Below are 20,296 nucleotides of genomic sequence, written 5' to 3'. Positions count from 1 at the left end.
AAATAGAACAATGCAAGTTCACATAACGAGGACACAAAAACAGTAAGTTTCTGAATACCTTTGATCACTTGGCCACTACCAAGTTGAAACTCTATGGGATCACTCCTTTCAAAGCTGGAGTCTAAAACAGTCCCATCTATGAGTTGTCCCTGCCAGATGAGGCAACAAGTGCGAGATAATGTCAGTGACCATTTTGATGTTTGCTGTGATTTTTTTTTTACCTGTGTATTTGCAAATTCAAGGTACTCGATTTGTTTCCCATTTGATTATTTATGTGAGATTGTGTGTATTCATCTTATTTTGTTGATTCATACAAATTCTGGTGCATATAAGATGTTCTGCTGTAAACCATCTTATTTTGTTGAGTTTTTGGTGTTTTAAGATAATTTTCACCTTTTTTTAAAATTGAAATTCTAAATTATATCTGGGTCTGATTTTGGGATTTATAATTGAAATTCTAAATTCTGTTTTCTGAAGATTTGATGAAAATGCTGTGATAATTTTATAATTTGGTGCTGCTAATCATGTATGCATCTCTCTTTGCTATATGATAATCCAGATTTCTTTCTGTTTATTGGATGAGAATGTATTAGTTAATCAATATATGCAGAACTTCATTGAGCTAATCTTATGTTTACTCAAATTTCTAGCCACAAAGCCAGAAATTGCTGCTGCTCACTCTGCTATTAAAGAACGGCTGCTTTTGTCTGCACTCTGCTCACTCTGCAAGAACTCGGGCAATTCTGGTTCAACCTACATCAAGAACTCAGGAAGCATGCATAGGCTTGCCTTTGAAAAAAGCTGTAGAAAGTTTTTCAAAGAGTTTGATTGATGAAGTTCATAAATGGGGTTAATGAAACAAAATAGAGTAACTCTTAGGTACATGATGGAATTTTAGAATTTATATTTTGGCACTAAGATTTAGATTCTTTGTCATGTAAAGGCACGAAATTTGTGAACATTTTTTATCTAATATTTCTATTTAGTGGTTGTAATACAATTTTAAGTTTTTATATAATTTCGCACGCATCGCGTGCATAAAATACTAAGTAATATCTATACAAATATAAAATATTGTGATTGATTATAATCAATCACTTACTAGTTACTACAATCAAGGAGATATAATCTTCTTGATATTATCCTCAATAAATAGCCTTGCCTTTGGTTTTGCTAATCCATCGTATCTGTTTGGAGTTGTTCCATTGTTGCAATGATGTCCTGCCAATTGACAAAAAAGAAAAAGAAAAAAACTACTCTGTTGATGATTTCAAAAAGAAAATATCCTTTCCTCAAAAAAAAAAAAATCCCATATCTGTTGTAAAAAAAAAAAAACAATCCAATATAGAGTATAAAAGAGGCTGAGAGAAAGCCATAAGAAAGCAACATTTAGATGGGAATAATAGAGACCATTGATCTGAGCAAGAGAAAATAGTACTCTCAAGTCTCAAGTGGAGCAATATAGTTTGACAATTTGTTGAACAAAAGTATGTTAGTCAGTGGGAATGCTTTCGAAGTCGAACAAGCAGTCTTGAAAGTGAGGTATGTGAATATTGAATAGCTTAATAGTTAGTAAAAATCCACCCTGTTGATCTTGTTTTGGTATAAGGAAAGCTTGCCCCTCGTGTCTAACTCCACCTTGGACCAGAAATTTTGGTTTTCCCCAACCAAAATCCGCTATATCAACGGGGATCTTTCCCCACGAATTAATTACAAGGTTCGGACACGTTACATGTTGCGCCCCACGGACCAAAGTTGATAGATCCGGTTCCGATTCTAGGTAATCAATCGCCGATCTCAAGTATTCGGTGTTTTGAACTCTTTTTAGTGCCTCTTGAACCTTGCTTGCAGCATACCTTAGTGGTTTGCACGTAATATCACCTGCCTTAGCAATACACGCTGTGAAGAAAATTGCATTGCCCAAATATCCTTGTGGTAATGTTGGATCCCTAAGTCTAGACCGTCCATCAGTGGGTATATATAGTTTCACGTCTTGATCACCTGTTAAACCACGTGCCTTGCAGGCGGTTCTCCATACGTGCCCAGCTAAAACCTCGTATGTACTTAGCTTGTGGCTATTTGCTTCTTGGGCTTCAGAATCTAGATATGTTGCTTGTAAATTCAGGGTTTTAATATCATGTTTAGTAAATGTGAACATACACTCCCTTGAGGTTGCATCTATCTCACCTGATTTCATAGCCACCATAAGAAAGCATGTCATATATTCAATATTCAATGCCTTTAAAACTTATGACCTACACATCTACACAACTGAAATTAATTATGCAATGCATGTTTTTTTTACAGGTAGGTTATCTTTACTTTAATTTTGTTGTGATGTATACATATGTGTATTTATTCTTTTGACAAACTAATCAAGGTGAATCCATAATTTTGATCTCAACCAACACCTACTACGCTTGTGGTTACTAAAATGATATTTTTATATTTACTTTAAGTTCACGTTTTTGTATTTATCACTTTATAAAATATAATTTTATATTTACCACCTTAATTTTATGAAACTTTTTATATTTACAATCTCTTGACAAATTCCATCCAAATTTTCATTAATGTAGGCCCTATGTACCTAACATTTTTATTTGGAAACCTAATGAAAAGAAGTAAATTTTTTTAAAAAAAATATTAATTAGAGTCCACATGGACGGAAAATTGGATGAAATCCGTTAAAAAATTGGTGAATACAAACGTTTCATAAAATTAAATTTTACAAGTTGGTAACTACAAAAACTTTAAACTTAAAAGTGGTAAATATGAAATAAAAAACCTTTTCTAAAAGGACTCGAAGAAACTTAGATATAAACAGCTAATTATGTGGAATCGGTTTTACTCAACAGAGTTTGCTATACACAAAATTAATCTAAATGAACAAAAGTTGATCAACCAAAGAGTGCTCCAAATTTAATTACACGTACCTCTAAAAGGAAAAGTCAAACCCTCAAAATTTTTATTGTATGATTAGATTTTAAAAACTATAGAAGAAACTATACATCAAAATGATCTTGGGGGGAATCGGAGGACTGATTAAGATTATAAAGTAATATTCTTTGGATAACTCATATATGAACAAGAAAGAAAAGTCAACGTAAATGATGACTAACCTGAAAGGCCCTCGGGCAATATAGGTGGTAAAGGTTGGTCATACTCCAAGTGTTGAAAGTTGACCTCTGGTGGATTACGAGGAGCTAGGTAGTCAATCCTATCAACAAAGGGTTGAGCTTGGAGTTGGAGCCCCCTAGCAAGTCTAGCCCAAGAGCTAAAGAAGAATGAAATTGACATTCCATCAACTAAATGGTGATGTGCGGCAAAACCCAGGCATACCTCACCACACTTAAAGCGGGTGACTTGCAACATAACTAAGGGAAACGATGAGAGACCCCCAGAGTAGTCACACGTAGGAATCACTATCTCGCGAAAATCATCACCTAATTCAGCAAGAGTATGTGTTGTTTCCACCTGCGTTTTATTTTTACATTCTAATTAGTATTCTCAATAGAGTACCGATCTTTGTTCAATGTATGATTTACATTGTAATTAGTATTCTGAATAGAGCACCATATGCATCGCCTAAAAATACAGGCGACACCATAGAGTACCATATGTATCGCCCCAAATGAAATAGGCAACTCGAAAAAGTACATATATACAAATTCATAGATTTGCTCTACAGAGTCGCCTCCAACATAAGAGGCGAGGTGCCACATAAACCGCCCTATAGTGTCGGGTTACAGGCAACACGTAAAGGGGTACCTACAGAATCGCCCCCTGTGGAGTCGCCCATGAGGCGACTCTATAGGTGGTTAAGAGTCGACTCCAAAAGAATTTTTTTATAGTAGTGGATATTAAAATAAATAAATTCAACCCAACATGGAATTTCGCTCAATTGTAATAATATTGATTAATCCTATTACAGGTACCTCTACGAATAAGGCTCCTTCAGCGTTGCAATCAATCTCGAATCGACCATTCTCCTCGTTCTCCTTTAACCTGCCTGCCATCGGATAAAAGGGGACTAAAACTCTACTTAAAGCCTCCTTTAAAATTTCGGTGTCAAGACATTTAGGACCCTCTATATCTGCTGTTGGACTATAAGCACCAACAATATTAGAGTGTGAATAGGGCATGCGTATGATCATATCGAGTCTTGATAGCCAAAGACTTCGCCGGGGAGTTGCCTCCGCCGGGCACACCATGCTCGACTCTTTCACTGTCACGCTCATTTTTCCTTTTATTTTCTTCGTTTCTCCTTGTTTACTTTATTTATGTTCTACTGTCTCATATACAAACTTTACTTGGAAGATATCTTCAACGACGACTTATCAACAGCTTTGCTGTTGGATAACTAATCGTGATTAATTAATAAAAAAATATCTGAATTATTGAACGAATAAATCTAGAATATACTGAATGATTGGAAGTATAATAGTATAAAATAAATAAATTTATGTTTAATTTCTAATTAGAGGGGCCAGTGTGGATCAAGTATGGAGCACTAGTAACATTGCAAACGTCATGAATTTGCAATTATGTCATAAAATATGATCCACTCTAACATAAACTTTGGACTTCATACCATATGAACGTATGACTTTACAAAATAATGTTACGGCTTTGTTGTTTCATACTCCAAATCATTCGAACGTGCAAAAAGATAACTATTTTTTTTTTGACAACAAAAGATAACTATGTTACACGTAACGACATCCATTGCCTAAAAGTGGTTTATACCCTTTTTTTTTTTTTTTTTTTTTTTTTTTTTTGCGCGAATGAGTCACAAGGGCGGGGATGAGAATCGATCATAACATCATCTGAAACCAGGATGGAAGCTCTAACCAAATGAGCTATCCATCACTCTCGCTTTGTACCTAAATTTAAGTTTATGAAACTTAAATTTAGGCTTTATACCTAAATTTAAGTTTATGAAGTTGTCAAATTTTGTAGTGCGAGTGGTTTGTTTCTAGAGCATACTGGTAATTAAAAAATAAAGTAATTGTGCCTTTACTCAGTGGTTTATGTTTTGGGTTGATTATTTTTTAGCTTGTTTTAATTGTTCGTCAATTCTGTTCGGCATGACTATTTTGATTGAGTTTGATTAATCTTAGATTATGCGCTGATAGGTATAAATTTGATGTTTTTGATATGTGGCAAATAGATAGGAATTATTTATAATAAATTGCGAGAGTTGTTAGTTGTATTTCCTAAGGAATTCATAAAATTCGAGAGATGCATGATTTCCTAGTTATTATTATTGGTTTTTTATTATTGACCGTCGTCTAATCCTAGTCTGCATTTGTGGTGAACTATTAGCCTAGATTTCTTTAATATTGTTATCACCTTGTTTAATTATCGTCGTAGTTATAATACTTAAAATCAACACGTTTTATCTGTTACCAATAGTCTAGACCTGTTAATTAGTAATAGGAAGAACATTGTTTCCCTATAGATTCGATCCTGACTTCCCTTGCTATTCAGTTAGTGGATTTAGGTTTATTTTTTATTAGGTGATACGACTTTAGCCTATCAAATTTTGGCGTCGTTTTCGGGAAAATGGTTTAATTTTCTACTATTAATTTTGTGGTCTAGATTATTTTCTTGAGTCTCGGAGAACTTCTAGTTCTTTGAGACCATGTATATATTTTCTTTTCTTTAGTTTTTCTTTGAAAAAAATGTATTATTATTCTTTCCCTCAATTTGTAAATGAGCATTTTTGGGTGTATTTCGATAGACTAAACGATTTTATTGGTTACCACAATCTTAATCTTTGGGATTCTTGTGGTTTTGCTTATGGTGGTTTAAATGAGTATACAAGGAATGTGATAGAAAATAGATTTAATGGTGATTTTCTAGCCTTGTCTTTGGATGATGTTTAAGGTTTGGTATTACTACATGTGGTATGCAAGGGATTCGTATGAGCATGAAATGGTCATTCATGTTCCACGTGCTAACCCAAATTATGAGCATAATCTACATGTTTCTACCCCCTCTCCCCTGAATACTTGCTATAATGAGGTGCGTTCTAATGTTTATGATAATAATGCCTATTCTAATGACTTCTCTAACCTTTGCATGGATATCAATGTTTTGCCTCATGATTCCACTGTTGCTTCAACTCGAATCAGAAAGCATGAGGTAGCTTCTTAGAGGAATTAAGAAGTTTAAACTATGAGATTGAGATTTAGTGTACTAGATCTCAAGAGGCTACTAATGATTGATGAATCATATTTTTATAGGGTATTTTTGGCGTATTTAGGTTGCATTTTTAGGCATTCGTCTCATTTTAGTTGCATTTAGAGTCGCATTTGCATAAGTTGTCGTTATTGTACTCTATTACGCCCCGTTCGTGTTTTCTTTAATATTTCAGGTGATTTTAAGGTCATTTGGATGATTTCGGAGTGCTCAAAGTTGATTTGGATGATAAAGGAATGAGATGTTGACTCGGGGATCATTACATGTCTCTAGGGATAACTTTTGAGTCAACAACGAAGCTTGAATGTTATTTTTCGAAGCATCAAAATGGACAAGCGTTCACTCTTTTGATGATATCTCAAGTTCTACAGATCGGAATGAGACGATTTTGATTGGGCTAGGAAGTAGGCTTAAAGAGCTTTTCAACGATAGGTCACACGTACCTAGGGCCATTGTAGAATGATAGTTATGACATAAACAAAACTCTCAAACATCTAGCGAGGGATGGTTCGACAGCCAGCGAGAGATCTCTCGCCATCCCTTGCACGCAAAGTCTCTGCCTCGCCCGCTGGCAATCCAGCGTAGGTGCTGGAGTTTCTCCCCCACCATGCTTCGTCGTGAACAAATCCCATCGAGGGATGCTTCTCGGGCCTGCGAGGGATCTCTCGCCCAACGAGAGATCTCACGCCTATGCACCAAGCCTTGCTACTCGATTCCTCGCTCTTTGCTTTGTCTTGCTATATACTTCCCCAGGCCAGCGAGGGATGGTGCGGGAGATCCCTCGTTACCTCGTTGCTTCGCTTTGCTGCACTTCACTAGGCCAGCAAGGGATGGCTCGCTAGCTCCCTCGTTGCCTCGCCCTTGCTACAACTTCGTGCATTGCTATAATTCACTGGGCCAACGAGGGATGGCTCGCGAGATCCCTCGCTGCCCATGCCCCACCAACTCTCTTGCCGTGTGCGTGGCCTAGACGTTTCGGTCGTGCTAGGGTTTCATTGCCACGTCATCGTTCCATCGACCAATTATTGACGACTTTTATTTTTATTTTCTTATTTATTTATTTATTTATTTTATTTTAGAAAATAGGAGCATATAAATACTCAAGGGAATTAATTTATTTCCCTCATGTTATTTTTTCCTTTGAATTCTTTTAAACGCTTATTACTAGCTACTTTTCTCTCTTCCATTGTTGAACGCTATTTTTCTGATTTATTTCATTCATCAATCTAAGGTAATTTCATAATTTATCTTACTTTAATTCATATTTAAGTCTTATATGCACGCGATGCGTACGATATAATATCAGAGCTTTAAATTTTTTTATTGCAACTAATCACCAAAAATAATATTCCACAAAATTTGTTCACAAAGTTCATCTAAAGAAAAATTATACATTATCCCTATTTTTTTGGTAACATAGCAAAATTTATTACCAACAAAGTTCAGTACACTAATGATCAGGTTAAAACCCAATTCCAAACAGCCTAAGCTTGGTTAAATTCCTGTAGGAAAACGTACTGTAAAAATAAATTACAAATTGAACATTATCAGACAAAGGGATCGAGTACATAATTACATATATATGCATAGTGTGATAATCGCGATTAGGAAATTGGGAGTCTCATTCATTTCACAAAAGGAAATCATAATGTCCAACAATTAAAGCTTCACAGTTTAATTGACAGCAACTATGGAGCTTCACAGTTTATACATGGAGCTTCACAATTTTACTATGTTCAATATACTCCGTACCTATTGATCATATAACTCTGAACTCTTCTCCACCCCTTACAATATCAGTCATGTTCTGTTCCATCCCCATCCTGGATTTCCATTTTTTTTCCTTTACTTTTCAAAGTCGAGGGGGGCAGGGAGCTCAAAAGCATTAGCTAATTTCATTAGTAATAAAAAAGAAGCCATCAATGAAGCAGCTAATCACATACTTCTATGACATAACCAAAACAGCGCCTTGCCGCCCTACAACCTGTACAGTATCATACTCGTACAGGAATCTCTCAGTCTGCAAAGTCACAGCAAAGGTCAGCAAAAAGAGGTAGTGAAGAAGAGACATACCAGTGAAAAAGTTCATGTTAACTTCTGCATAATCCCATATGATATGACCATCTAATTTGAAGGATATTATATCATGCATACCGTAGTCAAATGTGTATGTTTGGTCCCAATCTAAACGCACCTTCTCTACTTACAGATTTTATCAAATGAGGATAAAATTTGGATATTATGTCCAGTGTGCAACAAACATCAGTCCAAAGAAATACTCCACACTACAGCATTAAAATGTGGAAGTCTAACCAATTGGTCAAAAGCCTTCTTGATGGCACTCTCGAATGCTTCATAAGAGTCAGGAACAACAGCTCTCGCGTCTCTCAATGCTTGACTTTTCGCTTGGGAGGACGCCATTTCACCACCACTTTTTGCACCCTAATTAGAACAAAGAAAATTATAATTAATCTAGCTGTGTCTTTTTTCTTCTCATAAAATTGGAAAAAACTGATCCCAGTCCTCAAAATTGAGATTGGGAAATTGAACATGAATTACCTGAGCTCAGCAATGCGATCAATTAGGTCAGGAAGGACGATTTCATGTTGCACATTTCACAATTAATAGAAACCCAAATCTAACAAATTAGACCTCCAAATTAAGAAAGAAAAATAACTCATTCAAGAAACACAAATGGATTCTTGCCCAAGTAACCTTACAACAGATGAGACATTTGAAATTAAACATTTCGAAATAGGCATGGAAAGGATGATCACGTACAGGGACATAGTTCACTAGTAGAAAAAACCCTTATTGCAGCGGGCTTTTAGACCCCTGTTGCAGCGTACATCGTATGCTGCGACTGGGGGGCCTGCAACAAGTCTGAACTTGTTGCAGCGTACAATGTTCGCTGCTAAAAGTGGTTTTTTGCAGCGTACATATGTATGTGCGCTGCAACAAGTGCCAAAAAATTGGCAAAAATTTGGACTTGTTGCAGCGTACATATATATGTACGCTGCAAAAGACTCAACTTTTTGCAGCGTACATTTATTTGTACGCTGCAACAAGTCTGGAATTTTGCGAAATTTTTTTCCCTTGTTGCAGCGTACAATATATATATACGCTGCAACAAAGCACTTTTGGCGGGAAAATTCTAATTTTGTTTAGGGATACCTAGAGTGCCTTGCACCAAATATAGAAACCTGTCAAAACAATAATAGAATAACGCAACCTGTATAACAAATATAAAAACAACAACTGGAGTTTGGTATATATCCCAAAACCAAAGTGTACGTACCACATACAATTAAATATATGTATATTCCAATTTCAACGAACGCATACATTTTAATATAAAAGATTGTTCTATAACATCTAAACCAACTCGATCAAGCGCTCATGCCAATAACAAATATTTGCTGGTAAAAAACTTAGCCCATTGCTCACGAACCACATCAATTTCCTCACTAGCATAAGGCGCATTCCTCGGAGTATATACCTTTACAAAAATAAAAATAAAAATTAAGCATTAGATTAAATGCAAATTAAATGTCACATTTTTACATTCAAACAACTAATGACAATGTCCTAACAGTCTAGAATACGAATCAAAAGTAAGGAAAATGTCATTTTAGCAAATGTTGGTACTACGGGAAAACAGATCCAGCAAATGTTGGTGTTGTGAAATCTCTGTATGAAGACCTCAATCTTCAGGTATAATGAATGAAAAAATTATCCTAGAATAGCATGCACAGTAAGTGCTGATTGTTTTCTCCCTCATTTAACTTTTTTTTTGTTTTTGGTGTGATAATGATATGTTTATGGTAGGGGATCTTTGCTGAGTATGAGAATCTAACAGTCAGCATTGATATTCATGCTGCTTTGTTTGTGATTATGAAAAAATAACGACAGTCCCACTTTGTGCTGACTGATCTAAATTGAGAAATGGGAAGTCTGGAAGCAAAGACAGACTATTATGATGATCTGGCTTAGCGTATTTAGAATATACCTTCTTTACTTGCATACGCCCATTTTTATCAGGATATACAACTGCAAATGACAATTTTGCATCTCGTCTTCTGGCAGCTGGAGATACTTCTTTCACCTGAAGGTAATAACAACCAATATCACACACATGAAACCTGTGGATACGAGTGAGGGAAGACAGGAGATAAAAATGATGAATAATAATGCGGAGTTCAGGTTTGCAAACATACGAGATCAGTCATCTCTCTAAGTGTAGCATCCATCCAGGTATAAATTTGAACCTTGTCCTTGGGTTCTCCTTGCCTCTCACTGAAAAATCTTCTTGGGTATGGTGACCTCCAATCTAAAGAAGATGAGGAAATTAAATTTAAATTCAGCCAATCTGCAAAATAAACCTGTTTGACAAACCAGGAAATGCATACTAGATACAGAATCATTACAAAGCCATTATCATCTCATAATGACAGCACCAACATATTTTAAAGCATTAAAGAAATGGTCAATAAATAAGTGAAAAGACTGTAGTTTGATCTGCTAGCGCGCAAACGGATAGGAACCTTATGAGAATCATGGCAATCTAAAGAGCTAAAATGCTCACAGGCTAACCATAAGTTATTCAGCAAATGTGCTTTCTCAAAAACATCTTGAGCTAAAAAAGAATCAGTAACAGAATGCTTTTGAGGAAAAGGCGAAATCAAAATTGGAGTATGATTATTTAACTGGATGTGCGGCCGGAGCTCGAGAGATTGCTGACAAGAAAGTGTCAGCAGCTCATGCATGGGTAGAAGCATTAAAGGCCAGTGAGAGAGAGATCAACATAAAAACTGCACTAGTGGAGAGAAAAATTGGAGAACTGAAGCTAGAAGAAGTAAAGAGGATAGAAGAATCGAAAAACATGGCAGAATCGACAACAGAGGAGCTACAGCAAGAGAGACACCAAAAAAACAAGAGCTTTCAGGAAAAAAAAACAAGAAACCATGAGTATACCTCAACACCAGTAAGTCAACCAAAGTTCTGAGATCTCTCAACTCTCCTACTACAAGACGTATGAGCACTTCAACTTCTTTATCTGTGAAAAGGAGGAGAAATGCAATGCTCAAAGTTGCTTAATATTTTTCTAATGAACACACTGAGAATGACAAGGAAGACACTCACAATTAATCAGGTTCTCTTATATTTATTCCATAGAATCACATTCAACTGCTATGGGATATACAAACCTGCTTCTCCAGAGTGTATTTCTTTTTGGAGATTTTGTAGCCAATACAATGATTTAATAACAAAGTTCTATAGTTAATCCTTAGCAAACTTCAAAAGCAGTCTACTCGTACTTTAAAGCCGATTACAGTAGAAAGCATACCAATCAAAGTTGTACTATACTGCAAGCAGCAAGAGGTGATCAAGCTGACTCCAAACCGAGAATGACCTGTCAAGTCTTCAGGCCCATCACTCCAATTATCTTCATACGCTTTGCGCCAGATTCATGTTAATACGAATCTCAATTGCATACTGCGCTTTCTGAAATTGCACGGAGAAGTTTTATAGGTCAAAAACTGTAGAAAGAGAACACACCCAGGGAGAAAAGATGCAGCTCAGAGAGATAGAGAGGACCTCTATGACCGGAAGAGAGGCAAATGTCCTCTTTGCTTGAGCATTCTTCAAATAATGCGACTCATCTGCTATGACGACCTGCATAAACACAATAGTTCCTAAGACTTTTACCTTGATTTTTATTTGCAATTTCAAGTAAAACCCATCACTAAATTAAATTCACCAACCACATTTATCAACGAAGAAACAAAAACTAACAAAATTCAGTCAATTGCAAGAGTAGCAGCTAGATCTGTATTTTATCTATTTCCTCAAAAATATGTTTTTTCTTGCAGGCCAAGGCAAGAAAGGAGCTAAGAAATCAATACCAGGCATCCAGACCAACAGTGAGACAGAGTGTTGCATTTTGGGAACAGGGAGCAGGTCAGTGATCAGCCAATGAACCAGGTTTAGACAGACAAATATCTGTTCAAATCCAAATCAAATTTTCACAGACTGAATACAGAAAAGGGATAGTGAACCCTCCTAAGACACTAAATCAGAAAAAATACAATTAAAGAAGCGAGCTAGAAAGTCTAAATAAAGCTCAATAAGAGAATCAAACAAACAACTTTTCTTGTGGAGATATCCTCTGGAAAATATCCACCATTAGGACTCTCAACTAAATTACACGTGACCTAATGCTTCATATTTATATTTCTTAAGCCTATAACTAAGGCTATCTACGAAGTAATATCAAGCACCAATATCAACAACACCGGTACAATAAAAAGATTAAAAATTCAACCAGAAAAGAAAAAAAGAGATCAAGAATGAAGAATCAAATATGGCCATCATCTTTTGGAGGCTGAACTCTGAGTTAGATCCATTTTCAACTCAAAACTGAAACAATTCAAGAGCCTGCTGAATCTCACTGTAAGTTTCAGTTCAGTTTTTTCCCAATTTCAATTGTAGAGTTCCCAAAAATGTGAAATTAGTTTTCAGCAAAACAAAATCAGCATTGATACCAAAAAAAGACCAAGCAGAATCAATGATGAGCTTCCAAATCTTCATTTGACTCATAAATGCAAGCTAAATTCTTGACAATACGGCTAAGTAAGTTGAAAGAAAAGACCACTAGCTAAATTTTCTAAACAAAATTACACTCTTAATAAAGCAGCACTCACCTGAAATTTTCTAAACAAAATTACAGTCTAAATGACCAAGGTCAAACTCAAGCAACCTCCTCATTCACTTTTTATCTCAAGAAAACTAATTAAGGAACACTCTGAAGTCTGAACAGAACAAATGTAAAACAATGATCAAAGGATGTCAACTTATCTGTTATTAAAAAAGGACCACAGTAAATTGGTTCACACTTTCAAGTGATAACCTAGTAAAGTAGTTAGTGTGAAGACTAAGGCTAATGAGAGTTTTTCAACTATAAATCCTATTTGTGAATGGCCCACTAAGCATTATGCATTAATTATAACTTAATGGTACAAAGAGCATCACATAAACAAAGTGGCCGATTTAGTGTATATGCTTAAAAAATGTAAGAACATAGAAAGATGAATTTGGTACTGTACATGGTACACAATCCTCAATGACTGAACTTGACAATCGGATTGGTTTTTGCGTATTTTTACTGAACCCAAATAAGTATTTTTTTTCAAGAAATTTTCATTACCACTCATACCTACGACAGTGGTAATGAGTGGTAACAGAAGCGAAAGCAAATACTTGACGGTGAAGCGTTATCATGTCACTTCCCGGCAAAGTTACTTTATTTGAAACTTCTTACCATTATCGTCATTGTGTTGTTGCCTACAAAATGGGATACAAATGCACTCATACAAAAATACTTATAAGGGGCTTATAACAACACTTACACATGTATCAGAGTCATGTTAGAACTAAAAAGATTACGCGGGATTTCTCCAGAGAGCTAATTCTTCCAAAGTGACTGCAAAGGTTTAACACTAGTCCAACATTAATAAAAAAAAATGTGGATATTAAGAGTTAGACAAAAATAACCACTACATCAAGGTTAAGGAATAGTACATACAAGTGCTTTGTATTAACTAGCAAATCGAGTCCAGGTTTGCTTCCATCAGAAACAGGAATGCTCCCGGTGAGCTGATTGTCAGACAAATCCAGCCAATAAAGCTGTTTCAAGCTACCAATAAAAGCTGGCACTTCTCCAGTGAATCGGTTTCAAATTTAGAGATCTGCAAGATTCAAAGATAGGATAAGAAAGAAAGTAGAGAAAAGTACAGTATAGTTGTATACACGCTTTAATAGAACTAAAAGAAGCATAACCATGAATAGCATTCTTACAAATATACAAGCTTCTTGAGCGATCCCATTGAATTAGGAATGCTCCCGGAAAAGCCACAACCAAGAAGAATTCTTGCAGATAAAATGGATAAAAGATAAGAAGAGATTTCATGAAGTGTGTATATTGTAATTCATGTGTATCATTTAATTCCTACTTTGTGCAACATCAAACCCATAGCTTTTTTAATAATTCAACATGTACACATTTATTCCATGAGTTATTAATGTGACCAACATGTTCAAATGCCGCATTTAACAATCATTGTAAGGTTAGTGGTTACATGAATACAAGGTGCTTAAGGTAGAGACCAAAAGCTAAACTGTAATTATGTCAAACCATTTCCCCCGTAAAATATCCCAACAGAAAATTGGGTGTAGTTAGCAGAGAACAGCAGTGGAATTGTGTGTGAATGCATGAGAATTTACTTAGAGAACTACTGAAGGTTTATTACAAGGTTGTAAGCTTTGACAGTTTTCCGATAGTCGTTGGAAGTGAACCTGTAATCCCTTTATAGAAGGATATATCACTGCATTAATTAAAGAGAATGAATCAGAATCTCAACAGGACAAGTAAAATACCTTCAAGCCTATCAACTTGTTCGATTAAACATGGGCATATTTCAGATGCATTACATGTATAATGTGGTTAAAAAGTTATGAAAACCTACAGAATCTGCAGTTCAGACGATGAATCCAGGTCTCCAGTTAGCTGACCTGTCAAATCCATACTTGTTAGTGTTCTGAACAACAACAAAACAACATTGAAAAGTTAGTTTTCACCCCAGAAAAGTTGAATAGGAATTGTGAGCAGGAAAAGACATCATGAATCTTCAGGTTGCTGCGAATCTTAAGAGCAGGAAAAGAATTTTCAGATATCAAAAGAAGATAAAATCTGAACACCAAAAACCCCTAAAAGTACCTAGACTTAGAAAATTCGTAAATTGACAGAAGGTAGGAATTTGAAACAACTAAAACCCCTAAAATTCGAATTTAAAATACCAAGACCCTAGACAATGCAGAAATTGAGAGAAGCGAATCTGAAACACCAAAAACCCTAAAAAAATCGAAAATTCTAAAAATCAAATTCATCCCCAAATTATAGAAAAGAAAACCCTAATATACAATTAAATTCATCGAAAATTTTTAGTCACTAAGCCAATAATGGAACAACTTGTATAAATTCAAATTCTACAGAGAAAAAGAAGATGTAAAATTTGAAGAACTTACCTAGTACATATGGTGAGAGGTTGAGAGCATAACTGCAGGAAGGAGAGAGGAAATCATGAAGAAACGAAGTTCGTAGGAGGAGGAGGGACTGGGGAAGTTCGTAGGAGGAGGGACTCGTCAGTGAATTTCGTAGGAGGAAAGAAAAGGATAGAGAGGAGGATAGAGAGGAAAGAAAAGAAAAACCAATATTGCAGCAAACTAATTTTTTACCCGGGCTATTGCAGGGGGCTTTTACTATGTACGCTGCAAAATGAAAGGTCTATTGCAGGGGGCTTTTACTATGTACGTTGCAACAAACTCTTTTGCAGGGGGCAATTAATTTGTACGCTGCAATAACCCTTTAAAGGGTTTGACCCGCGTTGACCTACAGGTTGTTGAAGCGTATTAATCTTTGTACGCTGCAACAAGGGGGTTGCAAAAGGGGGTTTTTCTACTAGTGGTTCAAGCATAAAAAACTTCAGATTCATGCATATTGGACAGTATTGGCATTGCTCATCAAAGTCCTACCAATCTAAGTCATGGATATTTCTTTGTGGGTTGCCATACATCACTTTCCCATCCACTCTAGAATACAGAGTATATGAATTTTCAATAGATTAAATTGCAACAAATTAGCATTCTTTCTTGCAATGGATCAGGAACCACTTAATATAATTGTATTCCAACATATGTCAGCTATAGATTAATATGCTATAAAAAGTTGGTTAAGATGAGACTTGAACTAACCCCCTTCTGGTCCAATTATAAAAACCCCTAGATTCTTTTGTTGACGATGTCAATGTACTGATCACATGAGTAGCTTCTGCTGCAGCAACAAAACATAATTTCGACCGTGCAACCTAAATGAAACCAAATTATATGTAAGTCACTGTTGTTAATTTACCATTTGTCATCTCATAATAAACAACAATGCAGAAACATTAACATTAGAAAAGCACGTCTTAAGAGAAGCACTATATCGAGAACTAACAAAAACATATAGAGGCTGTCAAAAGGTTCTTGATCATGATGGGGTACACATGTCATAATTTCTAGTGGATTTGTGGGTTTTTCTCCCGGAGCTCAGGTTTCCCACAGTAAATTTTCTTGTATTTGTTTATGCTAGGTTACTTGGTTAGTTCTTCAAATATTATTAACTGTTGTTATCACAAAATGAGTTTGAACGCTTTTTATTCATAACATTATCCACATAAAGGCATGTGAGTCACTTGGAGAACTTAATGCACTTAATTTATCAAAATTGTGAAACATTGAACACATATCCACTCAACACACTCTGATAGACACATTATAGAAGTGTAAATGTATATAGCTTCAACCCAGCAGGACGAATTTATATAGCTAAAATGTGCAGGCCAATTCACTTTGTAGGGAGTCAAAGGGATCGGACAATGATCAACTGTAAATTGTATGTCAAGAAAAAAGAATGTAATTATTTTGGTTTTAAGAATATAAAGAACATCGAAACGGACACATATTAGTTGTGTTACAGTGCATGTTTCAACAAACCAAGATTCTGCTGTCACAACAAAATTATAGCAAGTAGCAACTCACAATAGGTAAATTCACAATTCACGAAAAAAATGAAATAAATAATAAGACCATTTCGAAAATTTCCAGAATTGGTGATTGATTAAGAAACTAAAATAATTCAACGAAATACTCTGTAATTATCAATTTCATATTAATTAAAATCAATACCAATATCTAGCCTTATATTGGAGTACTATTCAATTTCATTAAAGCAAGTACTATTTCAACCAAAATCAACCAACCAACTGTCAAATCCCATAACAAAAAAATTACCAAATTGGTAAAATTAAATTAGTAGAAACAAATTGGTAAAATTAAATCAAATGAAACTCATCGTGATTGTTGTTGCTCTTATTGTTGTTGTTGTTGTCGGAAACTCGCCATCCACGCCTCCCTACGCCGGTCCCTGCACCACCTCCCCGTAGAATACATCTCCGGAAAACCCAGACATCATCTTTTTCTTCTTCTTCTCCCCTTCCGATTGTTTGATTTGAAGCTAATACATTAGAAAACGGACAAAAGAAAAACTTATAAGGAATCCAAATCAGATTTCTAAAACCTATTAGGAATCCAAATCAGATTTATAAAACCTATTAGGTATCCAAATCAGATTTCTAAAACCTAATCAAAAGCAAAACCTAGTAATGAAAATTGCAAAAACGAAAAATAAATAGTAATTAAAATCCTTAGTTTGTAAAATGGGGATCGCAAAAATAGAATCAAACCCAAAGAAACCACAAAATTGATATAAAAAAAAATTGAATTGAATGTATGAATTACCCGAGGATAAGATCGAAGATGAGAGTGAACTGAAGATTTGAGATTAGAGGAGAGAGAAAGTACGTGAGAGTGAAGCGGCTGATGATGAAGTGAAGTTCGTGAAGGGAGGAGAGAGTGAACGACGAAGGTTTGAGAGTGAAAGATAGGAGGGTGTTTTAGTCTTTTCAAACGGGCACACGAAAAGTGTTATTACCGAAATGCCCTCAGCTGTTCCTTTATATAATAGAGTCTTATTATTTTCGTTCCTTAGATGAATTTGTCCTTTGATTATGAAATTCATTCTTATTATTTATTTAATGCTTGTTAATTTAATTATGAGCGAGTAGTCATTTTCTAGGGCTAAGTAAGGGAAGTCATGTTTATACCATAATCGTTATGCATTAACGTTTTTTAATTTATAGATTATGCTTGAGTAATTCCAATTGATTTATTCTTAATTGTTGATTCATGTAATTGGCCAATATCGTGAATTGATTACCTAGCTAATAGGAATTAGAATTGAAAGATCGTATTCTTAATTAGAGGCTTAGTACAATTGGAAATTCTGATTATGTTAGCGACTGTACTGCATATGTTGGATTGAAAGTGTTAAGACCCAACCGTAGGATTAACATTTACTTTAATTACTCGGCTTAGTTTATTCATTTCCGAATTGATTTGTGTTCTTGGATTAGTATAAGCATGGTGAACCGAACAGACGCCCTAGACCTTTAATTCATTGATAAATTACTCATTTTTATTATTGCTTTAGTTTTGCTAGTTAATACTCAAAATCAACTTTCGTTATTGAAGTAGTTCGTATAATTGGGCAAAAACTAATAGAACTTGTCTCCCTGTGGGATCGACCCGTATTCGCTAAGTATCTGCTAACAACAGACGCCGTGCACTTGCGGTATCACTTTTAAATTCATCAATGATTTTATTAAATCTAGTAAGGCTGTTGAAAGATTTAGAAAAGCTCAATAAATTATTGACCATGGTGATTCGAGTTGTGTTGGGGATGAGGGTCAACTGAGTGAACCCACAGGTAACCAAGAGAGTGAGGAACCTATAGCGGAGGTTGAGGATGAGTTGGAGGATGATCACTGTAGGATTAATGGATGAAAGATTTGTTGAGGTTGAAAAGCCATATGGTATAGAGCAAATCCATGAGGAAGTTGAAGTTAATAAAACCCTTGTTGTTGTGTCAACCCCTACCCCTCATATTCCAAGTGCAAAAAAAATTATTCTTAGCCTCGTTTACACCGTCTCACTCCCCTTCTCTTTCCTCATAAAACCTTTGCTTGAGGACATCCCCCCCCCCCCCCCCCGTAAATCGCCCAATGACCCAATAGAGTCTGCTCCTCTTTGCGAATCTTTTGCAGGTACTTACAGTACTTACAAAGAAGAGGTGGATGCTTTGCAGAGAGATATATATGGTGAAGAGCTTGTCCACCATGAATACCAAAATACAGAGAGAGATATTTCATTGATCATTGAGGTTGAAGAATCAATAGTCCGGAAAAATAACTTCCTTAAGGAGAGTATGCCTACTTTCTCCTTTCCTTCGTTTTTCTATTATTCTTTTATTATTGTTTTTTTTCTTTTTTTTCTTCTTCCTTTAGGAAATCCACTCCTTACTGGCATAGAGTTTCTTCGGACTTATGCAAATTTTGTTGTTGATTATCGTGCATGCCATGTTGCACGAAAGATGTGTGAGTGCGCATGACAAGCTTATGCGCTCGTTGGTTGGTTATTTACTAACCAAGGTCGTCGAGCGTGACCTTTATAAACCAAGCACTCTGCGGAGGCACAAAAGAGTTGGACCCAGAGAGGTTGAATGACGATTGAGACCCTCGATCTCCACTCCTTCAAGCACTGAGGACATTGTTGAGTTTTTCTTGGGAAGGTGTGTGTTATTGCTTTCTAGAGTAGTTTTATCGCTTTCAAAATAAATAAATAAAATCCAAAAATATGTTTTGATTGATGAGATTGAGACAATTAACTCCACGTGCCCCTTTGGTTCCAAATTTTTTTATGATTCAAGGTGATAAGACAAGTGAGCATTATGGACTGATTATTTTTTTATATGAATTATGGTTGCATTGACCCTTGATGAAGGCCAACTTTGTCCCACTTGTCATATGCATATTGCTGGATTGTGGTTAGATGTGAGGTTTTGAGCCTTAATTCTTATGAGTACTTAATTCCCAGTGTTACATTGATTTGAGTGTTTGGTTTTCAACTGTTAGTATGCTTAACACACTTGTACTTTGTGCATGATGAAATACCATTCTTTAGAAAGCCTTCAGACGATCATAGATACATTTGTTCCCGCTTTTTCTTTCCCATGCTTATCCTTGACCGTGCTTTTTCTTTCCCATGCTTATCCTTGACCGTTGGTTACTTATCCCAAGTCTAGTTTGGGGCAGCTATCGTATGTTAGTATTAGTTCTCTTTGTTGGGATGGTTGGCTTTCTAGGCCTATGATATTCAAGGTTGTGCACCTGTGTTTTATAGGAAGTGAATTCGGAAGAAGTGTAATTACTAAGTGGCACCTAAAGCTTGTGGTTACGGGTATTTTAGTTTATACATATTAATTTTTTTCATTTTCGTCGTTATTTCAATTCAAAGAAAACATAGAAAAAAAAGAAGAAAAAAACTATGTCATTTACTTTTGTAGTTTAGAAAGGCAAGGAAAATGGTAGAAGTT

General features: G+C 35.6%; 1 protein-coding gene across 1 annotated transcript; it reads right to left on the bottom strand.

Annotated features, from left to right (window-relative positions):
* Positions 1-1,265: 1,265 nt before the first annotated feature.
* On the bottom strand, positions 1,266-4,369 carry LOC110786280 (anthranilate N-benzoyltransferase protein 1). Its single transcript, XM_021990831.2, has 3 exons — positions 3,939-4,369; positions 3,123-3,477; positions 1,266-2,187 (listed from the first exon to the last, which is right to left on the bottom strand). The coding sequence occupies exons 1-3, from the start codon at positions 4,239-4,241 to the stop codon at positions 1,493-1,495; spliced, it is 1,353 nt and encodes a 450-aa protein (XP_021846523.2). The 5' UTR covers positions 4,242-4,369; the 3' UTR covers positions 1,266-1,492.
* Between the last annotated feature and the right edge of the window lie 15,927 nt (positions 4,370-20,296).

This window comes from Spinacia oleracea, chromosome 3 (assembly GCF_020520425.1).
Source record: "Spinacia oleracea cultivar Varoflay chromosome 3, BTI_SOV_V1, whole genome shotgun sequence".
NCBI classification, from domain to species: Eukaryota; Viridiplantae; Streptophyta; class Magnoliopsida; order Caryophyllales; family Amaranthaceae; genus Spinacia; species Spinacia oleracea.
This window is presented reverse-complemented; position numbering and strand designations above follow the sequence as displayed.

Coding starts and splice junctions, on each gene's coding strand:
- LOC110786280 (XM_021990831.2), bottom strand. CDS start 4,241: ATGAGCGTGACAGTGAAAGAGTCGAGCATGGTGTGCCCGGCGGAGGCA. Junction 3,478..3,938: donor AAGGAGCCTTATTCGTAGAG/GTACCTGTAATA, acceptor AATAAAACGCAG/GTGGAAACAACACATACTCT. Junction 2,188..3,122: donor ATTGCCCGAGGGCCTTTCAG/GTTAGTCATCAT, acceptor CTATGAAATCAG/GTGAGATAGATGCAACCTCA.